Below are 22,884 nucleotides of genomic sequence, written 5' to 3'. Positions count from 1 at the left end.
CAAAATAATGGTAACTGTTGTTTTGGTTTCCTGTGTGTGACCTTCCATGCTCTTTCTCTTTATTACTGTATTGTATTGACATCAGGTTGTTCAGGCTTCCGTAGCCAAGAGAACGATAATTTGGGAAGGAAATTATAAAAATTGTTTTTATGTGTTGTATGTAATTTTGAAGGTCAGAGGTGATCACAGCTTATTTTAACTCCACGTACAAGAGTGCTTTAAGAGGTTTCGTGTTTCTTGCTTTCAATGCTGTGACGTGGGTGTGACCGTATGTTAAGGGGAAAACAGTTTACTAGAGAAAACTGCTGAAGGTTCTACACCCGTTTTTGTTCTGGGAGCCTATATGTGTAGATGATGAGCGCTGTTAATAGTCTCTTCTAGGACTCTCTAGAGACTACTTAGATTATCTTGGTCCCATGCAGGAGTGCTGAGTTAGATAAATGGTAACAGTGAGTGACACGTAGTAGCCAGATACTCTGACAGTTGTCTTCCCTGTGTGTTCTTGAATCTCAGTTACTTCCTACATACAAGAACGCATCTTCTAGGAGCGAAATTGGGGCCAAAGAAGAGCAAGTAAGTGGTGAACTAGTATGGGCATTGGAGTCCAGTTCCCCAGAACCCAAGCACCACGTTTTCTTAGTGTAGACAAATCTGCCTTAGCCTTGCAGGGGTTTTCTGAGGAAAACAGTTGGAAGAACCAGTTGGCTTTCCAACCAAAAGTGTGGGCATTGGGTAGTGGGACTCCATTTGGGGGGACAGGTTTGAAAGGTTTTTGGTATACATTTGCTTCTTGTACCCCAGACTAGAAATTGAGGCCAGAAAATGGGGAAGCCGAACCTTCTACCATGAATGAGATGGATTTTAGGGAGAGTTTAGTATGCTTGTTTGTTTACTGAGGTGGAGGCATGTGGAAAGCAGTGGAACCTAGGTTTTTTTTTTTTTCCTTTTTTTTTTTAAAGATTTTATAAGCAATGTTTGCACCCAACGTGGGGCTTGAACTCTGAACGAGGTCACGTCGTGTGTTCCACCAGCTGAGCCAGCCAGGCGCCCCAGGTTCTTTTATTGGGTTGCTTTGGAAGGCTGCAAGTCCGCCAGAAGTTAATGTCAAATGGAAAGAGACAATTTTTTTGTTTTAGGTATGATAGATAATAACTGGGTAGTATGGTGTAGATACTTCTTGATATTTTACCAGTTGACTCTATTCTGATAGTTTTTCAGTAAATGATATCCGTGGCTTACCATTTTAATATTAACAAACATTTGTTACACGGTGAAGCAATAAAATATAAGGCCCTTTGAGCAAATGGGAGGTGACTGGGAGTTAATTTGAACCAGCAAATAAACCTGAATTCCCAGATCCAAGACCTGAGAAATAGAGGAGTGTGTTATTCTAAGCAAATTTAGGGCCAGAGTTTGTGGGACATGTGTTAACTTTTCTCTTTATATGTTCCTTTTATCTCGTCCTCAAAATCTAGTCCTTTAAAAGGACAATTTGAGGGTAGTAGGTCCCAAGCCCAGCCTTCCTTTCATGAAAAAACTGTTCTGCTTAACCAAGTTTCCTAGCAGGTGATGTCGGCTGGGTGGTAGACAAAATCATTTGAACAGTTAAGTTTAAGAGAATATGTAAAAGTGGTAGGTGCGTAGACCTTTTCACAGATTAAGAGCATGTTAGTGACCCAAACTGGTGATTCTTAAACTTACTGTGGTATTGGGAGTACTGGTGGTCTTGGACATTGGCCAGACGCTGCCTTAAAATTAACTTGGGTTTACAGTCAGTTGAACTTATACTGAATGGCATGAAAAATCTTAATTAGGCACGGTCTGCTATTTGCAAGGATGAGATGTTCATGAATCTAATGATTGTATATGAGCATTATGTAAAACATTTCATAGGAAATTTGAAATTTTAGAAATGTCATTTAAATGGAGAAACCACCCCTTTTGCAGTAGCTTGCAGCTCTCTGAGTTTTGAGGGGATATAATAGGAAAACCACTGATAGCTCATGAATTGATGGGCTAGACTTTTAGATTAGTGGACATTTTTGTTGGTTGTGTTTTCTTGTTTCCTGGCTTTCCCCCTCTACTTACGACGGTATTCTCCAGAAATGTCTGTTCATTTCATTACGAGTGAGATTTTGAGCCAGTCTTGTTTAATTGCATTTGCATTCTGTGTCTGTTTTTTGTACATGTAGTATCACGTTGGTGTTTTTAGGAGCTTTAACCCATCCCCAAATAGGGTTTCAAAAGGGAAGGAATGAGAAATTTCAAGGTTAGAAAGGACTTCTGAAGTTTAAATCTGGGAGCACTGAGCATTTATTTCCCTCTTCTGTCACAAAAGTTGGAACAGGATTTGGATATTTGATTTTAGGTAAAAGTTCCTATTTGTTGCCTAGTTGAGAAATTGAGTGCCTTTCGTATGCCTATGGAACACTTCGGAGATGCAGGGGCAAAAGGCAGTTTTGGTTTTTGCCTTCATAGGACTGTCATTGAAGAATTCTTTTATTTATTTTTTAGTTTTTTAATTTTTTTGAGAGGGGGTGCCACAGAGAGAATCCCATGCGGGCTCTGTACTGACAGCATGGCGCCTAATGCCAGACTTGAACTCCCAAACCATGAGATCATGACCTGAGCTAGCATTAAGAGTTGGATACTTCACTGACTGAGCCACCCAGGCACCGCACAAGTCTTTATTTTTTAAATAGGTATCAACTTTTAAGCTGGGGCTAGGCGAGGCTCTTCAGGTAGACTCCCTCTGTGTCCTCCCACCAGGCGAGGTTTGTCAGTTCTGATAGTTTCTGCTGGCAGTGCTGGAGAAAGACTCTCATTTCTGGTGTTCCTTTCATCTTTTTACTCTATCACACTGGCTTTCTGAAATATCCTCTGACCAGAATCCAGTCCCCTGGGGGAGCTAGGCTGTGCAAGGGGAGCATTCCTCCCCTTTGTGGGTGCCATTTCCTAGAGCTCCTGGAATCGTGTCTTCAGTTGGAGCAGCTGTGTAGGTCATTTTTGTTTTATCTGGAAAGTTGAAGAGGGTCAAGGGTGGGGAAGGAGAGTAACTGTTAATAAAAAAGCTTATTCAGTGGAAAACAGCACATCCTAGGGGTTAAGTTGTATTCTATATGTTTTTGTGTGGTTCCCCCCCACCCCCATCTCTTTTACCATGCATCCTTCCATTACTTTAATTTTTTTTTTTAAGTTTTGTTTATTTTGAGAGCATGAGCAGGGGAAGGGCGGAGAGAGGATTCCAAGCAGGCTCTGCACTATCCACACACAGCCTGATGGGGGCCTCAAACTCAAAAATCTAGAGATCATGACCTGAGCCAAAATCAAGAATCGGACACTTAACTGACTGAGCCACCCAGGTGCTCCCTCCCATGACTTAATTTTGCTTTCCCTTGAACGTTCCTAATGGTAATACTACCAATCAATCTAATAAATTATTGACTCTTAAATCACTTCCTCTCCAACTTCTTGGTACAGACAGTGCAGTGGGAGAGTTTACGTTCAGCAGAACGGACTTGCGTTCTGCAAGGAAGCGCAGGGAGAAGATAGCTTTAAGAGGTCTTCTAAGTGTGGAATTTCCATGGCCCCCTCATTGTATTTGGCCTAGCCCTCTTTCTGCCTGTATGGAGGTGGTGAGGAGTCGTGGTCATAGGAGTCGGGATTCACCTATCTTGTCCCCATTTTTGTAGTAGATACAGGGCTCAGAAGCATGAAAAGTTGTGCATCTCCCCCCTCAGCACAGCCACATCAGCCCTTACAGTGCACTGGCTCTGAAGAGGGTCTTAAGTGTGTTGTAGCCCTGCAAACTTGGGAACATGGTTGGTTAGTTTAGAAAATTCCACTTCTCACTGCTTTTGCAAGAGGGTGGAGATTTCAGACTTCAGGGGCAACAGATTTGAGTCACTTTCAGGTGAGCATTAGAGGGGATTCTTTTCCACAACACTGTAGTTTTGAACAAAGTTCTGAAGTATGCTCAGCTACTTACTGGTTTCTTTTTGGCTGCTTGATACGGTTATATGCTAATTGTTTGTTTGCTTTTACTACCAGAAGATAATCACCAGGGGAAATTGTCTCCTATGGTCTAAGTCTATCCCCAGGGTGTAGAAAACATCTTGAAGGAGCCCTCAAGTTCATGGGAAATGAAGGATTTGAGTGGTTAAGAATATACTTTATAATATGAATATAATACGTTTAGAATTATAAAATACTGAAAATGTCATTCCAAATAAAGTTTCCTGACTTGAAAAAAAAAAAAGACAATAACGATCCACTTAAAGGAAGGGACTTAGTGGGTTTCCTGGAGGTTTATTATAGTTTAAAGAGAATGCAAAATGCTCTGAGCATCTTAGAGGAGGTGCTGTTTAGAAAGTAATTCAATAGTGATCAGGTTTTAAAGTATCAATTAAACTATTGTGATAGCTATTTAATAAGCTCATATTTAAGTTTTATTTACTGTGTAACCAGAGTTGGGAGTCTTTTTTTGGATTTTGGCTAATTCGATTGCATTGCTTCAATATGTTTTTCTTCATAAAGGAGTACCAGTGGTACTGTGGTCTGACCTGGTTCTAGGACCGGAGAACCTAGTCCTAGGAAACACTGCATTTTCCAGATTGTGAATAGGGGCATTTCACACAACTAACACCTCATAGCTATTTAATATCCAAGACCATTTCTTCATCCTGAGTCTTCCATGGCCTCCCCTTTGCCTTACTCCCAGAAGTGCAAAGTCTGTCCACAGTTGATTCTCCTAGCTAGAAGGCAGAGATGGAGTGGAGTTATAAGAGCCTTGGCTCTTTGAAGTCCCTTTGTACTTCTTGGTGCTACCTGGTTCCTAGTGACTTGATAGGAGTTGAAGCCCCTTGCAAAGGTCCGTGCCAGAGACTCACTTGCTGGAAAGGATCAGGTCGGATATGGGAGAACTCAAAGGAGAAGGATTCAGTACTCACCTTTGGAAGGCTTGATTTTCTCATAGCAACGAAAGATGGAGATGAGAAGAACCCCTTCTCCAAGCTGGAAAATCATGTAGAGGAGAGGGAAGAAGAAAAGTGGCCCAATGACTTGAGGGGGGAACGTCACATTGAGAATGGTAGAACAAAGTTGAACGTTTTGGCATCCAGTTTCCATGCTGACAGTGCGCCTGCACCTGTGTTAGGTTCAAAACAAAGCAACCTTACATGCCCTCAGAAGGGACAGGAGGGTGCGACACTGGCCCTTCTCCCTCCCAAATCACCCAAGACCCATTGAATGAATATGGAAGTCAGTGGTGACTAGTAGTTTTGTGGCCGGGAGTTTTCGTGAGAATTTTTGAGCAGCTTGGGGGTTTCACCACTTGCTTCTGCAGGACTACCAGATTAAAATTTGGAGAATGGCTGATGAGGGATGAAGGGAAGATGTGAGCCACTATCATTCATTGGCTTGTATGTTGGGTTTACACACAGGGCAGTTGCAGTGTGAACATACAGAAGATGATCTGAAATGCTTGGGCCCCTTGTCCAGTTCCCTAGTTTCTGGTTTGGGTATGTTTGAGTCCAAAACACTTAATGATTAAAAACCAAACTTGGTTCAGCCCCAATATCTTTGAACATATTCATGGTTTTGCTTTCGTTTTATGGACTAAAGAACGGGCACCTGGGTGGCTCAGTCTGTTAAGCATCTGACTCTTGATTTTGGCTCACGTCATGAACTCTCGGTTCGTGGGATCAAGCCCTGCATGGGCTCTGTGCTCACAGCGAGGAGCCTGCTTGGGATTCTCTCTCCTGCCCCTCCTGTCCCTCTTGCTCTCTTAAAACAAACATTAAAAAGGGGAGGCGGGATGGGATGTTTACATCTAATGAATACATACTGAATTCATGGAGTTGTGGTCAGTGTCTTACCAGAAATTCTGAAAACACATTTATTAGGGGGAGACTACTGTGATGGCCCTTGATTGTGTGGCCATTTATTACCTGTCACTCTTAATGTACAGTAAGTCATTGACAGCCTTTTGACTCAACTGTATAACCACATGCTACGTATGTTCTATAGTAATTTTTTTATTAGTATGTTTTTTAAAATGGGTAACTTTATAAGTTGTATTTTTAAGGCAGTGGTTTTTTTTTGGGGGGGGGGTGTACTAGAGTGCTACTAATGTTCAGACTCCAGCAGCATTTGTCTAGGGCTGACAAGAGGCAAAGTTCCTGAAATGTGCTACTCTAGACAGGGTTTCTTTATCCCACACCAGATTGTCAGGCCGACTGTCCCTGCAAGTAGCCCCTGAGTTTGTGAAATTGGGTTAGACTCAGCAGAGGTCCACAACCACTAAAACTCTTAGGGTCACTTAGCAGAGCTGTCACCCAGTGGTGTCCTTGTCAAGACTGAAGCCTAGGCAGAAAGGGCGGAAAAGTGGGGAAGGAGGAATATTAACACTTACCACGATGGCATGGAACTGCTCCAGTGTTGTTACCTACCAGATTTCAGCAGGAGGTGGAGCCTAGGCTCTGGAGGGAGCACTTTGTCATGAGCTCTTTGGGGTATTAGATGCTCTTGTTCCTAAGCCATTCGATACCTTCTCTCCAATATGTCTCCGAGTCCAGGGTTCCTGGTTCAGTGGGTGCATTTGCACATACTGCCAGGAAAATGCCTCCTAGGTTTTGGGTCTCCTTTTCCTGAGAGACCAGGACAAGAATGAGGCCGATGGAACACAGAGGTCTAAAATAATACTTACCGTCCATTGAGGCGGAAGAGAGCAGAGAGGATGTAGCCCAACAGGAAGCCGATGAAAGGCATCAGGGAGGAGGTGGCCAGCAACTGTGGGGTCATGACAAACATGATACTCTTGCCCACATTGATGACCGAGAGCGCTATGATGGCCACACTTAACAAAAGCATGGTGATGGTCCCTCCCTGTAAATGAAGACAGGAAGAAAAGGCAATTAGGGTGGTGGGGGATGGGGAGGAGCAGAGTGACGGAGCATAGGTGGTGGATATCAGAGGTGGAAACCAAGGGAGTGCAAAAAAACCTTTTATCTCCCATCTATTTGGAATTCCTAATCAGTAGCTAGGAAGCTTCTTGGAGGACAGAGACCTAATAATTAACATTCTTGTTACTGTTGACTTAAAGCCAGATGTTTACCAGCAAAATGAGTTTATTTGGAAATAGAGGAAGTTCAGTTTGGGACAAGCAAGCCAAGGCGAACCATAGGCAAGTCCTGAGTACACGGGACAGGGACTTGCTTTTAGAGAGGAAAAGAAGCCGAGAGGGTCTGTTTCATGCAGTTCTCCTTGGCTGGGCTATTGCTGGGAAGGAGAAATACTTCCTCGTGCTGGGGAATGTAAAGTAAGCTTTCCATTAGGCCAGTGGTAGTGTATGAGAGCTTTCCCTTCAAGACTTCCAGGCTCCATTTCATATGAGATTTTCTTTGCACGTTTCTTCCCCCCCTTTTTAAGTATATTTTGAGTGAGCATGTGCATGGGGAAGGCACAGAGCAAGGGGGGGGGGGGGGGGAGAATCCAAAGCAGGCTCCTTGCTGACAACGATGGGGGGCTCAAACTCCCGAACCGTGAGATCATAACCTGCCAGAGTCCGAGGCTTAACCGACTGAGCCACCCAGACACCCCACATTGCTCCCTTTCGATCAAGATCTTTCTTCAGAAACATCGCTGATCAAGAGTCCGTTTATCCACTAAAGTGGCTTTGTCCCTCGCTGCCAGGAAGGGTTTTTCCTGGTTGTCCTGTCCCACGTTGGAAAGTGCTTAGATTGGGAACTGTTGAGGCCACATGAGTACCAAGGAAGGGTGTGAGGGAGAACTCTGAGGCATTTCCCTTCTGAGGTCTATGTATTGTCAAGATTGAAGGCTTTGGAGAGCATCTTGTCTGAGCTAATATCTCCCTATTGGTGTGCCCCTTCTGTAGAGAGAGGTACAGAGTTGAAAAACTTCAGTCTTGCCGTTTGTCCACAACCTGCCGCTGAGACCGGAGGCCATAGGTAGTTGCTTCTTCATAGGTCACTGCGTTTTTTTGTACCACCTGACTTAACTGAAGCCATGTGCTGAATGTCCATTTCGTGGGCAGCCAATCAAATCAGCTTGCCGGTGACCCAGGAGATGACCTGGCTTGTGCTTCCCACAAAGGTGGCCTCCACAGCTTGCTGAATGACCGAACAAATCAGATCCTCTCGTTGAGGGAGTTTGTGGAACTACAGCGAGGGAAGCAGGAGCAGAGGCAAGTGTTAAAAGACACAGCACCCTGGCAGCAGTGTAAGCCACAGGTTGGCAGACGCCGTGAGGCAGTTCACCAGTAGCAGCAGCTACGGGAAAAGCATAGGTGGACTGGCTGAGTCACTCAAACAGCGAGTAACTCCCTTATTTAAGGGAGGTGGATGGCTTGTAAAAGTGGCTTGTCGACCAGGTCATGCTGAGGTTCATCGACCTAACCACATGGACTCGAATAAGCCCTTGCCTAGGTGAGTTAAAGTATTACTTGAATTGCCGTTCCAAATAGAGCATCCAAGAAATTGTATCTTGGCATTATCTACATGTGACCTCCCACTGGGTAATGTGTTTACAAGCAGATACCTTTTGCCAGAGCCAGTTAGAAATTGGGTGATTTTGATTTGAAAGTCTCTAGGGGGCGCCTGGGTGGCTCAGTTGGCTAACGGTCTGACTTGGCTCAGATCATGGATCTCGCAGTTTGTGGTTTGAGCCCCGCATCAGGCTCTGTGCTGACAGCTTGGAGCCTGGAGCCTACTCCGGATTCTGTGTCTCCCTCTCTGCCCCTCCCCGCTCATGCTCTGTTTCTCTGTCCATCTCCCTCTCTCAAAAATAAATATTAAAAATATTTTAAATTATTCTGAGTTAAGAAGGAGATATATTCTTATATTAGTTGTGATTAACTATGGTCCTTGGCTTCTTCACCTATAAGATGAGGAAGAACAGAGTTGGATTAAATGATTATCAGAGGTCACTTCACATTTTTTTTCTTTTTAGTATTCCTGTACCTCCACAAACTATCTTGAATAAAATTAAGTGATAGACACAAACATTTCTGGGTTTTTCTTCCCCTGCTAATGTGGGGAGTGGTCCAGGCAGAGGGAAGGACATGTGCAAAGAGAAAAGAGCTAACACTTGAGGGGGGGTGGGGTGGGTGGTTGGCTTTAGCAAATCAAGAAGAGCCGGGAGGCTACATAAGGGGATTGAAAGTTTATCCTGCAGAGAGTATGGAACCAGGGAGGTGTTTGAAGCAGTGGAGAGACGTGACGGAGTTTGTTCTTTCCGTCTCCATCCTCAGGTTGAACCTGATCGAGGAGCCAGGTTCAAAGGCCGTTTCAGTTGTGAGAGAGGATAGTGGCCCAAGTGATGGTAGTGTTGTCACAGGTGGAGAGGAATAGATGGATCCAAGTGAGCGACAGAAAGCAGAAAAGCCAATCACCTCTTCAGGTGAATGTGACGGAATGGAGAGGACATTGAAAAAGACCAAATGGTTTTGTGGCTTAGGCAGCTGGGCACATGGAATGCCATTCTTTGAGATAATAACGGGGAGGAGATGGCTTTAATTTAAGACATACTGACCATATATAAGTGTCTGGTGTGTCTGTGGGAAGTGACTGCAAGAATTTTCTGTGCCACCATCTTGAACCACCTTTCATTTGTTATGACTTCTACAAGCTAAAAACCTTTTGCACAGTGAAGGAAACAACAAAACTAAAAGAAGAGATTTGCAAAATGACATAACTGATAAAGGATTAGTATCCAAAATCTATAAAGAACTTCTCAAACTCCACACCCAAAAACCAAATAATCCAGTGAAGAAATGGGCAGAAGACACAAATAGACATTTTTCCAAAGAAGATATACAGATGGCCAACAGACACATGAAAAGATGTTCATCACTCATCAGGGAAATACAAATCAAAACTACAATAAGATATCACCTTACACCTGTCAGAATGGCTAAAATTAACTCAGGAAACAACGGATGTTGGCAAAGATGTGGAGAAAGGGAACCCTCTTACACTGTTGGCAGGAATGCAAACTGGTGCAGCCACTCTGGAGAACAGTACAGAGGTTCCTCAAAAAGCTCAAAATAGAGCTACCCTAGGACCCACCAATTGCACTACTAGGTATTTACCCAAAGGATACAAAACTGATTTGAAGGGGCACATGCACCTGATGTTTATAGCAGCACTATCAACAATAGCCAGATTATAAATTACAAATTTTTAAAAATAAAAATAAATAATAGCCAAATTATGGGAAGAGCTCAAATGTCCATCAACTGATGAATGGGTAGAGAAATTGTGATACACACACACACACACACACATACACAATACTACTCAGCCATAAAAAAGAATGAAATCTTGCCATTTACAATGGTGTGGATGGAACTACAGTGTAATGTGATTAGAAAATAAGAAAAAAAAAAAAGACATGATTCCACTCGTGGAATTTAAGAAACAAAACAGATGAACATAAGGGGAAAAGAGAGAGGCAAACCATAACTATAGAGAACAAGATGAGGGTTGCTGGAGGGGAGGTGGGCAGGGTATGGGCTAAGTAGGTGATGCGTATTAGGGAGGGCACTTGTGATGAGCACCGGGTATTATATGGAACTGATGGATCACTAAATTCTACTCCTGAAGCTAGTATCACACTATATGTTAACTAAGTGGAATTTAAATAACTTTAAACAAAAAAGACATACTGAGTTTTAAATGCATGAGACATTCAGGTAGAAAGATTTGACAGTTAATAAATGGATCCTGGGGGCACGTGGGTAGGTGGCTCAGTTGGTTAAGCATGCAACTCTTGATCTCAGCTCAGGTCTCCAACTCGGTGTTGTGATTTCAAGCCCCATGTTGCACTCTGCTAGGTGTGAAGCCTGCTTAAATGATGGATGGGTGGGTGGGTGGATCCTGCAGTTGGAAGAGGTTGAGGGCTGAAGATGATATTCTGGAAGTCATCAGCTTGTAGATGGTCATTGAGAAGGACCAGATCTATGGTGGAGAGACCCTGGGCTTTGGGAAATTTGGCAAGAAAAGAAAGCTTGGGCGAAGGCAGAGAAGTAACTTTTACCAGAGGAACTCATCAGGGAGTACAAAGAGATGTGCCAGAAAGATGAGAGGAAAGCAGGAGCGCCCAGCTGAGGGAGGAGGCTTCTGAGAGGGAAGCGGTGGTCAACCATGCCAAAAGTTGCTAAAACGTTAAGGATGGATGAGAAATGTCTGTTGGGTTTGGTGAAGAAAGAACAGGTGGTCATCGAGACACTGAATGGATGGGAGACCAAGGAGGAGAGAAGAGGGATTCAAGTAGCTGAGACTAACTTGAGAGCCTGCTACCAGTGAGAGCAGCCCTGGCGGGAGTGGTGGGGGGGAAGGTGTGCTGGAGGGATGTTTCCTGAAGTGTAGGTAGGGGAGGAAAGGGAAGTGTTGGAGCCCTGTAGGGATTGCTTTGTTTTTTTAAGATTGGAGAGCAGTGAACCTGTGTCAACACCAATTGTGAAAAAACATGCAGAGACTTAAGAAATGAGAGTGAAGTTGGGGGAGGCTTTGGAGGTTGGGGGCCATAATCGATGAAAGGACATCTCTGAGAAGCGAGAGAGAGTAGGGGGGATGGATGATGCCATCCAGAGCTGAGGTGGGGTGTTCGAACTCGGAAAGGAGGAGGAATGACCTTTCCGGGTCTTCCAACGGGGTGGGAAGGAGCGCTGTGGCCACTGTATGGGGACTGTGCCAGGACAAGGGCAGAACTATCCTGGTAGTGTGAAAACTGAAAAGTCCTGAGAACCTGACTTGCAGCTTCTTTGTTCCAAACCCCAAACTGCCGCCAAGCCTTGGGCTTCCAGGCAGCATGCCCTGTAGGTTGGCCCAAGGCATCGACCCAGGGCAGAGACAAAAGCAGGCTCTCGGAGTGTCAGGAGTACCAGGATGAGCTGGGGCTCTGGGGGGTGAGCAGTGAGCTGGAGGGGAGACTGACTGGGACTGAGCTCCAGGGTCACAAAGTTGGTAGAGGGACCAAGGTGACGCTCCAAGAGTCTGTAATTCTTCCGAGGGCAAGGCAGTGGCATGATTTCCTGAGTGTGACCACAGTGCCCCTCCACCCCCAGCCCTCTGGGGCCCTACCCCTCTCTCCCTCCCACCCCACACCTGAAATGCTACAAGCACATACACCACCTGTTGCCCTGGGCTCTCCTGTGGCTTCTCGTAAAGTCAGCCAAGTTTGCCCTCGTTCCCCCCGAGTGTCCTCTATCCAGGCTTCTCCCCAGGCTGACCCACATCCTACCCTTTCCAAGCCTGTCCCCTCCAGGAAGCCTTTCTAGACTCCCTGCTCCTCACTAACCCCACCTTCTTACATCCAACCACACCCACCTGCCCGTGTGCTGTATGTGATCTTCCTCGTGTGTTCCTCCACTTTCTGCTAGTACCCGACTCCTTGATGGCAATGAAGCCATCAGAGTGTGTAGCATAAAACTTAGCATCTGGGCGGTGCATCACACAAGCCTTTTGGTTATTAAAATAATGATGTCTGATGATCGTGTTATGAAATGTGTTACAATTTTCCTCCTAACTTTTCCAAAGGATTCTCATGTACATTACCAGCCCACGAGGTAAGTGTACCAATACTAGACCCTTTGCATTCTCCAACGAGGAAGGAAACGGACACAGAAAAAGCCCAAATGACTGTTCAAGCCATACATTGAGATGATGGTGGTGCTCTTGTTCCCTGCACGGGGCCCCAGGTTCTTACCTTCTTGACATAGGGTACATATTGTGGCCGTTTGGCATTGAGGAAGATCCCAGTGGCACAGGGAATGAGAACCAGGATTAGTGATATCACAAGGCCTCCATAAGGTACCTTGTCCTTCAGATCCCCGGCATAGATCCCCCTGGAGTAGACATACAGGAGGAGGGGCATCATGCCCAGGGCACAGAAGGTGGAGCAGGTGGTCATCACGATACTGGGTGGGAGAAGCAGGGGAGAGTACAAAGAGACAGCACCCGTTAATATAGACTATTTGTTGAGTGCCTGCTACGTGCCAGGCACCGTGCTAAGCACTTTACATACATTAATTCCTTTCCTTTTCCCAGTAGGCTTAAGAGATACAGGCTACAGGTTGATAGTCTCATGTTTGTTACTTTCTGCTTTATCTTTATGATAGAGTGTGAGTTCCAAAGCCTGAGTCATAATATATCTTCTCAGCTCTAATTTGTATCCTAATTGTACTATTACCATTTCTATTTGGAATCCAGTACATGTTGGTCACAGGACCCTGTACAGGGAGAGGCCTTCCAGAAAGGCCACCCGAAAGAATGAAGCTGCTAGGGAACATTGTTGGATTTGCAGATATTCGTGTGACAATATACGACTCTGGTTTCCATTCTTGCGGGCATGTTAGTCATGAGGGCTTGGCAAGAGCCCAGGAAATCCCCACTAAGTGTGTGTTTCCCCTCCCACAGCCCTAACTATCTGCACTAATTTGTTTCCACAGAGGTGAACTATAGCTTAACTGAACATCAAGCATGGCCTAGGTCAACGGGGCCAGAATGTAGCCACCAAGAACAGCAACAGGTAGAGGTATCATCATTAGGAATAAGATGTCAGAGCAAGGCATGTGGCTGGCTCGGTCAGAAAAGCATATGACTCTAGATCTTGGGGTCATGAATTGGAGCCCCATGTGGGGTGTAGAGATTACTTAAATAAAACTTTAAAAAAAAAAGACATCAGAGGTGAGGAGAGACCCTGAAAAAATGCTGAGAACTTAATAATGGGAAAATCCTTCCTCTGTGGACATCTAAAACACCTATGAACACATATTTGAGCTTGTAGGAAAATTAGGGAAGTTTCCAGGTACCAGAGACAGAATGCAAAGGAGTTGGTGGGTGAAGTCAGGCTGGAGCTGCACCACATGGAGTGGGGAGGGAGGGGGGTGTTTGGGAATCTGGAGGCTTAGGTTTTATTGCCCAAGGGAGGGACCAGAACTGAGGTCTTATGCTTATAAAGGAGAGTTGAAACCGAGATATCCATAATAAAAGAACTGTTGGAAAAGAAAAGATCTAATTATCTCACATGTCAAATATAAAATCATAATGGAAAAAATATTTGGAAAAGCATAATGATGCCACACATGTTTTAAAACACATGGGAGCTGACCTTGGATTACACAATAATTCGTAGAAATGAGGGGCACATGGCTGGCTCAGTCGTAAGTGTCCGACTCTTGATTTTGGCTCGGGTCACGATCTCACGGTTTCATGAATTCGAACATCACGTCAGACTCTGTGCTGACAGTGCGGAGCCTGCTTGGGATTCCCGGTCTCCCTCTCTCTCTGCCCCTACCACACTCACGCTATCCCTGTCCCTTTCTATAAACTTAAAAAAAAAATTTTTTTTAAATGACACCTAAAGCACAAACAACCAAAGAAAAAAATAGATATATTTAACTTCTTCAGAATTAAAAATGTTTGTGTTTCAAAGGACACTATCCAGGAAGATATACCAATGGCAAATAAGCAAATAAGCACATGAAAAGATGCTCCACATCATTAGTCATTAGAGAAATATAAATCAAAATCATGAGGAGATCACCACACCCAATAGTATGGCTACAATAAAAATGATGGATAATAAGTTTGGTGAGGATGTGAAGAAGCAGGAATCTTCCTGTGTTGTTGATGGGACAGTTACAGAACGACCCAGCAATTCTACTAGATACATACTCAAGAGAATCAAAACATACGTTGTTACGTATGTTGACACAAAGACTTGTATACTAATGTTCATAGAAGCATTATTCATAACAGCCAAGAAGTGGAAAACAGTAAAAATGTCAAATGAAGAACGGATAAGCAAAATACGGTGTATCCATACAACTGAATATTGTTCAGCCACAAAAAGCAATGTGTTAAGTACTGCTACGTGTTACCACATGGGTGAACCTTGACAACAGTGTGCTACGTGGAGGAAGGAGAAACATAAAAGACCGCATAGTGTGTGATTCCACTTATATAAAATTGATAGACATGAAATAGGTTAGTGGTTGCCAGGGGCTCAGGTGAGAGAGGAATGTGTAGTGACTGCTAACTGGTTTCTTTTGGGGATGTTTAAATGTTCTGGAAGTAGATAGTGGTGACAGTTGTACAGCCTTGTGAGCACACGGAAAACTATTGGATGATACACCCTAAGAGAGTGAACTTCGCAGTATATGAATTATAGCTCAATAAAAAATAATTAAATCTGGGGAGCAGCTAAAATAATTCTTAGAGGAAAATGTTTAGAGCCTTAAATGTTTATATAGGGAAAGCAGAAGAGTAAAAACGAGCTAAATATCTTACCCAGAAACTTAGAGAAAAACAAAGGAAACTCATGAAAATAGAGGAAAGAAATGATGTACAAAAATTACATACAATGAGAGGATCAATTAAACCAAGAGTAGTTTCTCTGCCAAGTCCAAGAAAAGACTCCTCTGGCATGCCAACCCAGGAAAAAGGGAGAAGGCACGATTGATTGTATTAGGAATGAAAAAGGGAACATAACTGCAGACACATTAAAGATTTTAGAGAGTTCTAGAAGAAACTGAGGCCAGTTTTGTACTTTCATTTTTCAGTTTAGATTGAATGGACAATTTCCTGGGAAATATAAACTACAAAAACGAATTCAAAATGAAGCTGAAACCTTAGTATTGCTGAAGGATATGAAGGAAGTGAAAACCTACCCTCCAAACCCCACATGATGTATATGATTTTATAGCAGAGCTCGGCCAGATGTTCAAAGTACAGATGGTCTCACTACTATACAGACAATAAAAGGGGGAAACCTTTTGTATTGTAAATTGTATGCCCCAATTTATTGTATATGAATAGTGTAATTTTAGAACCAAAGCTGCAAAAGGATATCATGAGGAAGGAAAGTTAGGGGCCGTTCTCGTGAACAAAGAAGGAAAAGTCATAAATACATTATTAGCAGATTAGCAATGCTTTTATAAAATAATACAAAAAATAAGATGGGTTTGTCCCAGCAGTGTAAGAGTGGGTTAACATTAGACTAAATCCACTGACCTATATCACTGTATTATCACATTAAAGTAAAAATGGTATCATTTGATAGATACAGAAAATTGTCATTCAACAAAAGTCAATGCTCATGCATTACAAAAATTAGCACACTAGCAACAGAATAGAATTCCTTAACCTGAAAAGGGTATCTATCAAAAAGTACAGCAAACAGTAAACTTCATGGTGAAAAATTAGAAAGTTTCCTCTTAGGGCGCGCCTGGGTGACTCGGTTGGTTAAGCATCTGACCTTGGCTCAAGTCATGGTCTCCTGATTCATGGGTTCCAGCCCCACATAGGGCTCTTTGCTGTCAGGGTGGAACCAACCTGGGATTCTGTCCCCTTCTCCTTGCTGCACTTGCCCTGCTCACAGTCTCTTGGTCTCTCAAAACTAAACATTAAAAAAAAAAGTTTCCTCTAAGAAGAAAGATAAAGCAAATGATATCTATTACCATCACAGTTATTGTAAATCATCCTATATATGTCTTTGCTAGCACAGCAAAACAAGAAATAGAAACTGTATGGGATGGGAAAAAAAGAAACCAGACTTTCATTACATGCCAATGATTGGACTGTCAACAGAGGAAATCCAAGTGAATTCATAACTAGTAAGGAAGAGAATCCATGAGTTTCTAAAAAACATTAACAATATGAAGGAGGCGCCTGGGTGGCTCAGTCAGTTAAGCATCCGACTCTTGGGCTTCAGCTCAGTCATGATCTCACTGTTGGTGAGTTCAAGCCCCACGTCGGGATCTGCAGAGGCTGCTTAGGATTCTCTCTCTCTCTTTCTCTGTCTGTCCCCTGCTCATTCTCTGTCTCTTTCTCAAAATAAATAAAATTAAGAAAAAAAAAAGAAACAAATATAAAATGTTTAGAAATAAATCTAAAAGAGATATGCAAGATCTTTATAGAAGAAATTATAAAACTCCATAGAAAGGTATAAAATAAAGTCCAAATAAAAAGAAAAGCTCTATCATTTTCATGGATGGGAAGACCCAATATTATAAAGATGGCCTCTAAATTTATCTATGAATTTAATCAACAGTCCAGAAATATTTTTGTAGACTCGAGAACTAATCCCCAAATTCAAGTGAAGAGTTAAGGGCCAACAATAGCTAACATAATTTTCAGGAAGAACATGGTGTGGGGATTTGCCTTTCAAATAGTGAGACTTATAAAGTCATTGTAATTAAGAAAATTTGGTGCCCATGCAAAGAGCCACATAGACCAATAGAGGAGACATCCCAGACACAAACCCATGCACATTTGTGAATGTTATCTATGTGAGAGATGGCAGTACAACTTACTGGAGAAAAATTCACTCAGTGGTACTGGGAATTTTCTCTATTCATATGGAAAAGATAAAACTAGATCACACCATACGTAAAAATAAGCACTAGGTTGATTTCAAATCTCCATGTGAAAAGCATAACTTTGAAACTTGTCAAAGAAAACGTAGGGGAATATCTTCATGACCTTGAGTGTAGTAAATGATTTCCTAAAGGACCCCCCACCAAACACAAACTAAGAAAAAATATTGGTAAATTCAACTAAATTAAAATAAGCACTCTGTGTTATGAGACATCATTATCAAAATATAAAGGCCAGCCCCAAACTGTGAGTAGACCACTGCAACGCGTCAAAACAACAAATAACTACAAATCAAAGAGAAAAACACAACAGTTCATTAGAGAAATAGGCAAAGACTTATTTCTGGAAGACCAATGGTGAACCAGTCTTCCGCCAAATGGTCAATAAACCTATGACAATGTGCTAAGCCTCTCTTGAGATCACATTTAACACTGCTGTGACCCATTTCACTCTTACCAGGTGGCGAAAACTATCAGAGTCTGACAACTCCGAGTACAGCGAAGACAAGGAGGAAGAAGGATCTATCTACACTGCTCGGGAAAGTGTGACCCGGAATGACTACTCTGGAGACTCATTTGTGGATGTGTGAACCCTACGACCTAGAAGTGCTGTTTTTATTATATACACTCTCACATGGCAGTGCAGGGGCATAGGGTACAAGACTGTTCACAGCAGCAGAACGAGAAATCCCCCGAAACGTCTGCCACTAGAACAGATACATTCAAGCAAAGGACACTGCAGTCCAGAGGCACAAAGTAGCTATTTTATTCATATGCCTACATCTCAAAAAAGCAAGCTGGCAAATGATAAGGGCAGTATGGTACTGTTTATACAAATTTTAAGAACGTACAAGGACAACAATGTATCTTGCCTATGGATATATACAAGTACTGCCTGCAGCAATAGAATAAAAGGGTCTGTGCTCCCTCGGGGTGGGTAGGGGGCACGGGATTGGGGAGGGGCGCACAGGGGCTACAGGGCTACTATTGATCTCTTCTGAGGAGAAGAGCCACGCACAACTAGTGTGCTTGTTTTGATGTCCTTGAGCAGAGGAGTCATGCTTACTTTGGCTTGGTGTGTCAGGAGTTCTGGAATTTGCTCTGGGACGCGGTGTGCCTCGGGGTGTGCCTTGGAAACCAGGCCCCAAGGGACTGCTGTGCAGGTGCCGGGTGCACCTCCTACCTTGCTGGTGTCTATGACTGTCGCGATCCTCAGTTTACCCTGAGAGACAGGGAGGGGAGGTGACTTGACCAGGCTCCATTTCGGAGACTGGAGCCTGGTCCGTAGGCACATCATGGACCTGGTTGTCCCTCGGGGGACGGAGGGCCAGAGGGAAAGGGGCACGTGGAGTTCCTTACTCCTCCTTCCTGCTTAAGTTCTCAGAGCACTGCGCACGCCCTGCTTTTGGACATCTGTACACTTTCCCCCCCAATTCTGGGAAACCTCTGGCAGGTCTCTGGACTTCGGCTCCTCGTCTATAAAATGCCATGGGAGTCTTAACCGCCCCCACCCCAACTCTCAGTGGCAAATATTATCGTTTTGTACTTAAAGAGAGGTCTCGTACTGGCAGCCTTTGAGCTACAGCTGGCTCCTGAACACACGTTTTTTTGGCTTGCACGGTGTTTTAAAATTTTTTAATGAGTTGCCGATATTGAAAAATTTGGAGATTTCACTTAAAAATGGAGATTCACTTAAAAATGCCTTCTCTTGAATCGGTCACAGTGGCTCCCACAGAACACCCACAGCAGACGTGTGGCATCTGCCCTGCTTAGGGGGCCCATCTGCCACTTGGCTCATCTATACACATGCCGGGCCCTGAAAGGATTTTTAAAAAATCCTTTTTTTATTAAAAAAAATTTATTTTAGAGAGAGTGAGCAGGGGGAGGGGCAGAGGGAGAGAGATGAGAGACAGACAGACAGACAGACAGAGAATCCCAAGTAGGCTCCATGCTCAACACGGATTCTGACACAGGGCTCGATCCCACCACCTGATCATGACCTGAGTGGAAATCAAGAGTTGGACACTCAACCGGCTGAGCCACCCAGGCACCCCATGAAGGTATTTGAGTAAAAGTGCAGGATCTGGACTCTCCCAGACCTTGGACAAATGTATTAACCTTTCTTAGGCTCAGTTTCCTCATCTTTATTTATTATTATTATTATTTAATGTTTATTCATTTTTGAGAAAGAGAGAGAGACAGAGCATGAGCAGGGGAGAGGCAGAAAGAGAGGGAGACACAGAATCCGAAGCAGGCTCCAGGCTCCGAGCTGTCAGCACAGAGCCCGACGTGGGGCTTGAACCCGTGAACCGTGAGATCACGACCTGAGCCAAAGTCAGATGCTCAACTGAGTGAGCCACGCAGGCGCCCCTCAATTTCCTCATCTTTAAAATGGGACTATTTACAGCACCTCCTCATGGGATGCTGTATGAGGATTTCATGGAAAGTGCTTGGAGCAGTGCCTGGCTGTTTTTTATTATCGGTATCATTTCAGTCTAATACATGTAACATGTTGTCCCAGATGAACTCCAATTGTAATTTAAAGTCTGGCAGCCGTGAAGGTAGATGATGAGATACATATTGCACCACTGGGCTCTAAGGCATGGTTTAAGGTGCGTGGGAGGTTTGTCTGTTTGCAGGGACGATACGGCAGGAGGTGGCCATCCCAACATTGTCTTTGTGGAGTCTTGGTAGAAGTGAGAGTCCCCACGGGCCCAGACAGGGAGGCTGAGCAGGCGAGCATGAAGGCTCACGTTCCTGAGTCACTGAGGCTGGGCCGGGGGGGTCTCGAACCTCAGAAATGCAGGCCTAACTGGAGAGACCTCACTGGCACCCATTGGCTGATGAGGCTGGGACATCTGGTCACTTACACTTAAAAACGTCTCCTTGTTCTTTACATGGTCCTTCCTTGCTCTGCCATTTCTGCAGGTTCACAGAGCCCTGAGAATACCCCTTCCCTGACCCCCGACTTCCTGCACCCCTTCTGCACCGGAATTAAGATACAGTCTGGATTTCTCAGGACACGGAGGCTGCAATGAGCCGCGTCCAAAGGGCAGACTGAAGACTGACGGTTTGCTGTGCAGCAGGAAGGACTCGGATCAGACGGAGGGAAGAATTTCCTCACAGGTAGTTGAACATTGAACGTGTTCCCAGGGAAGACCGTACGAGCCAAGTCCCCTCTTTGTGCCTCTCTTCCCATCAGCTACCTCCCTGAGGGCTGAGTCTCGTGGGTGGAGAGGCCAGATCTCGGGTGGTGGGTCCCAGGAAGGACCAGCTCACTCTTGTTTTTTTTCATTTAAAGAGCGGTGGTCTCGCTCTACATCACAGGTGGGGTTTCCTTAGTTGTCTGGTTTGCTTACTGGAGTTGGTAGGGTGCTGGCCAACACAGGCATGGATGGAAGAAGGTCTCCACTGAGGACTGAACGTCAGAGGAGGCAGGCTGGGGACTGAGCCTCACAGAAAGGCAAGAGCTTTCGCTGATGAGTTTCCCTCAGCCAGCGTGGGCTGCTGCTGGGGCTGGAGCCCCGGACTGAAATGGCCTCATTCTGGCAGGTGTTCTAGATCAGAGTCCCACCTGTTTGGAAGGACAGGTGTTCAGCCGGCCCCTGCGGAAATGAGCCTTTGCCAACTTCTGCTCGGATGCTTTGGGTGAGAGGACACTGCTGGTGTTTTCCCTCCCAGTTGGGCTGAGGTGTGGCCCAGCATGGCCTGTGCCAGTGTTGGGAAACTCGAGGATCTGCCTGGTTGTGTGTTTGCACAGATGTGTTCCTGTGCCCGCTGGGCCCACAGGGAAAGTTAAAAGAACCCCTCACTGCCTGGATAGTTGGAAGGATCTTTGGAACGTCTTGCCTATTCTGCAGGGATTGGAAGTGCTCTGTGGTTCCAGGGTGGCTTGGACCATCTGCACTCCCTTTTGGACCACTCGTCTCAAGGCAGACCACTTGCCCACCATGGTAAGTGAGTTTCCCAGAGGCCCCTCGGATTTAAATCACTACTCCTTCAAGACAGTCCTTGTGGGCCACCTGTGAGGGAGTCTTCAGGAGGCCCCTGGACCAGGTGGGCCCCTTTGACTTGGTGTTTAAGCCAAGGTCTACCCCAGATCCTACCTCCAGCCCTGCATAGACTCTGGACGACAATGCCCACCACCCCCTGCCCTAGCATCCACCTGGTCCCCGCTCACGCCCCATCCTGGCTTTAGCCCAGCTTTCCCCCTACACTCTGACATCTCCAATGCAGCTCCCATGCCCAGCCTGCTCCCTCCTCACCTCCAGTCCTACCTGAGGTTCATGTCCCCCTTCATGGCCAGACTGAAGATGTTGGACAGGGTCCCCCCGGGTGAGCAGCCGCAGACAAGGATGGCCAGCGCCTCAGTGTTGTTGAGCTGGAAGACCTTGCCCAGTGCAAAGGCGGTGAGGGGCATGATGCCGTACTGTGCTATCAGGGCGATGGCCAGCCCCTTAGGCTTCCAGAAGTGAGCCTTGATCTTGCTGAACTCCATGGTGCAGCCCAGCGAGAGCATGATGATAAGGAGCAGGAACACCAGGATGACGCTCAGTGCCTTGTCGGTGGGGCGCTTGCCGAAGTTGGGTGGGAGGGTGAAGTTGAGCGTGGCAGTCACATTGTAGGGCTCCATTCTCCTGTGTGGCGGCGGAAGGCCAGGGGCACCCGGCACACCCCTCGTTCGCTGCCGACTCCCTTCCCTGCCCAGTCTTTGCTGGGTGCCTTCTTCTGTCACCTCCCAGGGCAGCAAGCTTCAGGACAAAATGTGGCTCTGGGCAAATAGAAGGATTATGCAACTGGCTGTTCTGTCCTCTGGCTGTGGCCCCAAAGGGGAGAGAACCCAGAGCCTTATCTGCCTGGCCTTCCCTGCTTCTTCCAGCTTCTGTACCTCTGCACCCTTCCTGGATGTCACTCACACCCCCCCCCCCCCTTTAACACTTGGCTGCCTCTGGGACAAGAGGGCCATTTCTGTCCTTCACTGCCCACCGAGCATGTGCCACAAGCATTCCGTCTCTGGAGACCCGTCCACGGCCAGCACTGATCCAGGCCAGGCCCTTCTTGTTCTCTGTTCAGTCTCTGATGCCTCGATCCTCATTCGGGGAAGACGCCCTCCCCATGCCCAGCGGGTCCCCTCCATCTGCCCCCAAACCCATGTAGTGAGACTGTTGGGTGTTGCATTTCCTTCCCGGACATAGGTAGCCTATCTCAAGGCGCTGTGGGACAAGGTAGGGGCAGGTGTGCTGCTGGCTTCCAGAAGGAGATAAGTCCCTGGATCTTCTCCTGGAAGCTGACAGGTGCCCGGGGAAGCCCGTATCTTATTCCCAAACCCGGACAGAACAGGTGCGAGGGGGCAGAGCCTGCTGGGATGGTGAGGGGCTCTCAAGAAGCCTGGGGGGCTTTTTTCCTAAAAGGCAGCTCTCAGGGAATCCTGGCTGAGGAGATTTGTTTGTGCTCCGATGTCCCAGCCAGCAGCCTCAGTGGCCTCG

General features: G+C 45.4%; 1 protein-coding gene across 1 annotated transcript; it reads right to left on the bottom strand.

The window, feature by feature from the left end:
* Positions 1-2,508: 2,508 nt before the first annotated feature.
* Positions 2,509-22,031, bottom strand: SLC10A1 (solute carrier family 10 member 1). Its single transcript, XM_049612568.1, has 5 exons — positions 21,676-22,031; positions 12,727-12,937; positions 6,707-6,885; positions 4,950-5,146; positions 2,509-3,015 (listed from the first exon to the last, which is right to left on the bottom strand). Exons 1-5 carry the CDS (start codon positions 22,029-22,031, stop codon positions 2,909-2,911), a joined length of 1,050 nt encoding a protein of 349 aa, XP_049468525.1. The 3' UTR covers positions 2,509-2,908.
* Positions 22,032-22,884: the final 853 nt, after the last annotated feature.

This window comes from Panthera uncia (assembly GCF_023721935.1).
Source record: "Panthera uncia isolate 11264 chromosome B3 unlocalized genomic scaffold, Puncia_PCG_1.0 HiC_scaffold_1, whole genome shotgun sequence".
Lineage (NCBI taxonomy): Eukaryota > Metazoa > Chordata > Mammalia > Carnivora > Felidae > Panthera > Panthera uncia.
Note: the sequence above shows the minus strand (reverse complement) of the source record. Positions and strands in the feature narration are given on the sequence as shown.

Excerpts from the sequence above, each read along its gene's own strand:
- SLC10A1 (XM_049612568.1), bottom strand. The coding sequence starts at position 22,031 with ATGGAGCCCTACAATGTGACTGCCACGCTCAACTTCACCCTCCCACCC. Across the intron at positions 12,938-21,675 it reads AAGGGGGACATGAACCTCAG|TATCGTGATGACCACCTGCT; the intron begins GTAGGACTGGAG and ends TCTCCCACCCAG. Across the intron at positions 3,016-4,949 it reads GAAAATCAAGCCTTCCAAAG|ATAAAACAAAAATGACCTAC; the intron begins GTGAGTACTGAA and ends TCAACTTTCCAG.